Source organism: Atta colombica, unplaced genomic scaffold (assembly GCF_001594045.1).
Source record: "Atta colombica isolate Treedump-2 unplaced genomic scaffold, Acol1.0 scaffold236, whole genome shotgun sequence".
NCBI lineage: Eukaryota > Metazoa > Arthropoda > Insecta > Hymenoptera > Formicidae > Atta > Atta colombica.
The window spans coordinates 196,538-200,057 of NW_017259334.1; the positions used below are offsets into that span (position 1 = coordinate 196,538).

General features: G+C 30.8%; 1 protein-coding gene across 1 annotated transcript in view; it reads left to right on the forward strand.

Annotated features, from left to right (window-relative positions):
- The window catches only part of LOC108688549 (serine protease nudel-like), a 22,802-nt gene that overhangs the window by 8,125 nt on the left and 11,157 nt on the right, over positions 1 to 3,520 (forward strand). The window contains exons 5-7 of the mRNA XM_018194851.1: positions 242 to 877; positions 1,546 to 1,755; positions 2,450 to 2,610. Of these exons, the coding sequence (XP_018050340.1) occupies positions 242 to 877; positions 1,546 to 1,755; positions 2,450 to 2,610 (1,007 nt within the window). The remainder of the gene's footprint in view (positions 1 to 241; positions 878 to 1,545; positions 1,756 to 2,449; positions 2,611 to 3,520) is intronic.

Here is a 3,520-nt window from a genome sequence, read left to right on the forward strand (position 1 = left end):
TTTTAAATTGTGTTATGTTATCATTAAAAATGTTATAAACATTAAATTATCATAAAATAATAAAATTACATTGTGTTAAATTAACACTTAGGTATGTTAAAAATTTAATATAAAAATTTTAACAAGAATTGATTTTAATACAAGTATAAAATATATTTTTTACTATGTACTTCTGCCCTCTGTAAAATGTTTGATTTATTGAAAATAATAACTGAAATGTTTAAGAAAGATACACTTGCAGGATCAAGATTGAAAGAAAATCATCACGATAACAAGCAGTTCATGCCGACCGATCATTTCCAGATAAAAGATAATGGCAAACCTATTCCAATAGCTGTAGAGAGCACGAAATCTTTTCAGCAGTTACAACTGACCCCCACAACATGGACAATGCCACATCCAATCTGTTTCTTTGGCTATCCTGGACAATCTTCCAACATGCCATCATCTCCAGAATCAGCATTTTATTCAAGTCCCTCTTCAATGCAATATCACGGATTTCCTTTTCAAAACCCGCTTCATCAAGGCTTCTCGCCAAATTATATGCAGATACAAGCGAATATGCCTATGCCATTTATGTCAAGATTGAACTACGTTGGCAGTCTACCTCAATCGATTAGTCAAGCCATCGGTCCTACGGGACCTGCCATGCCAAACACACCAATTTTCTCGTTGAATCAGCAATCAACCGCAATGTCCCAGCAGCCAATTGCAAACATGCCGTATTTTTGCGGTTATATGTCATTACCGACCGTTCACTTTCCACCGATATCTGACACTTCGCAATCCGACCGCTCTGTCGGTGAAGCTAAAGACCTTCCAAAAGAATCACGAAAATTACCTCATGAAGTCGGTGTTATCACGCAGCATAATCCGCGTAAGCGAAGTTTTGCAGATTTCCTGCGAGAATTTTTTCAATTTTTTTATCTTATCTCTGTATCTCATTCCTCTTCTTTATATAACATATTTATTTCATCTTATCTATCTTAATTATTTTAATTATTATACATCGCTCCCTTGCATCAAAAGTGACATAATTAAAAAAAAAACGTGATTTTCATATAAATATACGACGAGTACTATCATAAATAAATAAACATCATCTTATTCATAATTAAAAATATATTAACTTAATTTTATAAAAAATTATAAAATTTGCCACAACAAATGTTAAAGCCTCTAAAAAAAATGTTTAAAAAAATTATCAAAATCGTTACAATTAAAAAAAAAGTGATTTTTTTTTAAATAATTATGAAAATAATTTTGAATCATGTTAAAATATATTTTTTTGCCGATTATATATATTATTTCATTATTATAATTTTCTGTCAAGAAAATAATTTTTCTGTTTTCTGAAATAATTTTTGAGTTTCTGACATAATTTTTGAGTTGTATCAATTTTATTGTATCACTTTTGAAGTAAGGGAGCGATATCCATTTTTCTTTTTACCATATTCTGAAAATGTAAAACTTGAAATTAAAAATTGAAATTTTCCAAGAAAATCACTTAGAGCGTTAGTTTTAACAACATGATAATTATTTTAGAGTACCTTACGCTCAACAAATGTCCTATAAATTATCATCAGTGTGATAATCGATATTGCATCCCAAGGATAAAATGGTGCGACGGTCGTGTCGATTGCGCTGATGCCAGCGACGAAACGAGATGCTCCTGCAGAGATCGAATATCACGAAATCGACTCTGCGACGGTTATTTCGATTGTCCACATGGAGAGGATGAGCTCGGTTGTTTTGGTAAAAATAGATATTTCGTCATATACACACACACACATACACACACACACACCCATATATATATATATATACACATTTTAAATAAATGAAAAAGAATTCGATTTTGCTCGCATGTTATGTTGCATTTTGTATGTGATAAGAATTTTTTAAATATTTTTTGGCAATACATTTATTTATACATATGTATACAATATATGAAAAATTGTATTTTTGCCAAAAATAATTAATTTATTCAAATTTTAACGGGCTTGTTAATATCTGTTATTTTTTTATAAATTATAATATAGTTTTTTAGCCAAATAAATATTAAAGTGATATATGTGACACAGCAGAAATCTAAGTGACCAACCACTGAGCATTACGATTGCCTTGAACAAAATAAAAACTAATTGAGGATCAATAGGCAATATATTCAGCCATCGTATTGTTGAAGAAATAATATTGTAGTTTATCATAAATATATTACTTTTTTTTATATTATGCAGTTGTCCAGATGACGCTAAATACTGATTAACTTAGAAGCTACTTTATCTACGAAACTTCTTCATACAAGCGGTTTATACAAAACATGATCCCATCGCTTGAAATATGAAGTTATGATATATTTATCCTTTAAAATATAATAATTTTACATGTGAATGTAAAAAGGATTTAAAATACACGCATTTTTTAATTTGAATGTTTAAATTTTTAGGTTGCCCAATGGAATCTTTCAATTGTGACGACTGGGACAAGCGTTATAATAGCAATAATTGCGTATTACTTTCGCAACGTTGCGACGGGATAAAACACTGTCCTAACGGAAAGGACGAGCTCGACTGCAATATGCTTCTAGAACATATGGGCTCAAACGATGTATGTGCGATGAGATAGTTATACATTTACTAAGGCCCGATTGCACCAACGTTACTTTGATTTTAAGCAAGGCTTAAAATTCTCTTTGTCTCTGCCTTTTTTTCGGCTTTAAAGAGATAGACAGAGTTTTAAATCTTGCTTAAAATCAAAGTTGCAACCGGATCTAAATGACTTAAAATCTAATATGTAGGTCAGCTGAAAAGTAACGCATAGTCGCACATAACTTATAAAGGAAAAGAGATATTTGAAAGAAACAAAAAGGCATGAAAGTGCATTTTTTTTTACTACAAGAACGCATTATTATTAACGTAATCATTATTTACAATTATATTTTTCTCAACGGTGAATCAGTTTTCTCATTCGGTTAATAAATCGAAGAAAGAATTCCGGCGATCTTTCCTCGATCCACGACTTTACTACGTCCTTCATTATCCATAGTAAAATAAATGTCCTTAAGATACCTCTTTATATTTGGAAAGATGCAAAAACCGCAAGGCGCCAAATCTGCTAGCTCCCATGGACGAAATTTTATTGCACACTTATTCGTTTCAATCAACAGTTTCATTACTATGCTTGTAAACGATGATGAATGTCATTAGAATTCATTTTTCGGATAATGAACTGAAAGTTTACAGTGGAATAAGAAAAGACCATCGGAATTCTTCATCGACCGAATGAGAAAACTGGTTTACCGTTAGGAAAAATATATAGTTGTAAGTCGTGACTACGTTGAAAAGTAATGATACGTCCTTGTAGCCAATATAAAATGCCTTTTTTGTTTCATTTGAATATGTCTTTTCGTTGACGAGTTATGTGCGACTATATTTACTTACATTACTTTTCAGCCGACTCACGTAATATAGCAAATTATGAAAAATATATTTTTCAATTTATTTTTCTATATATATAT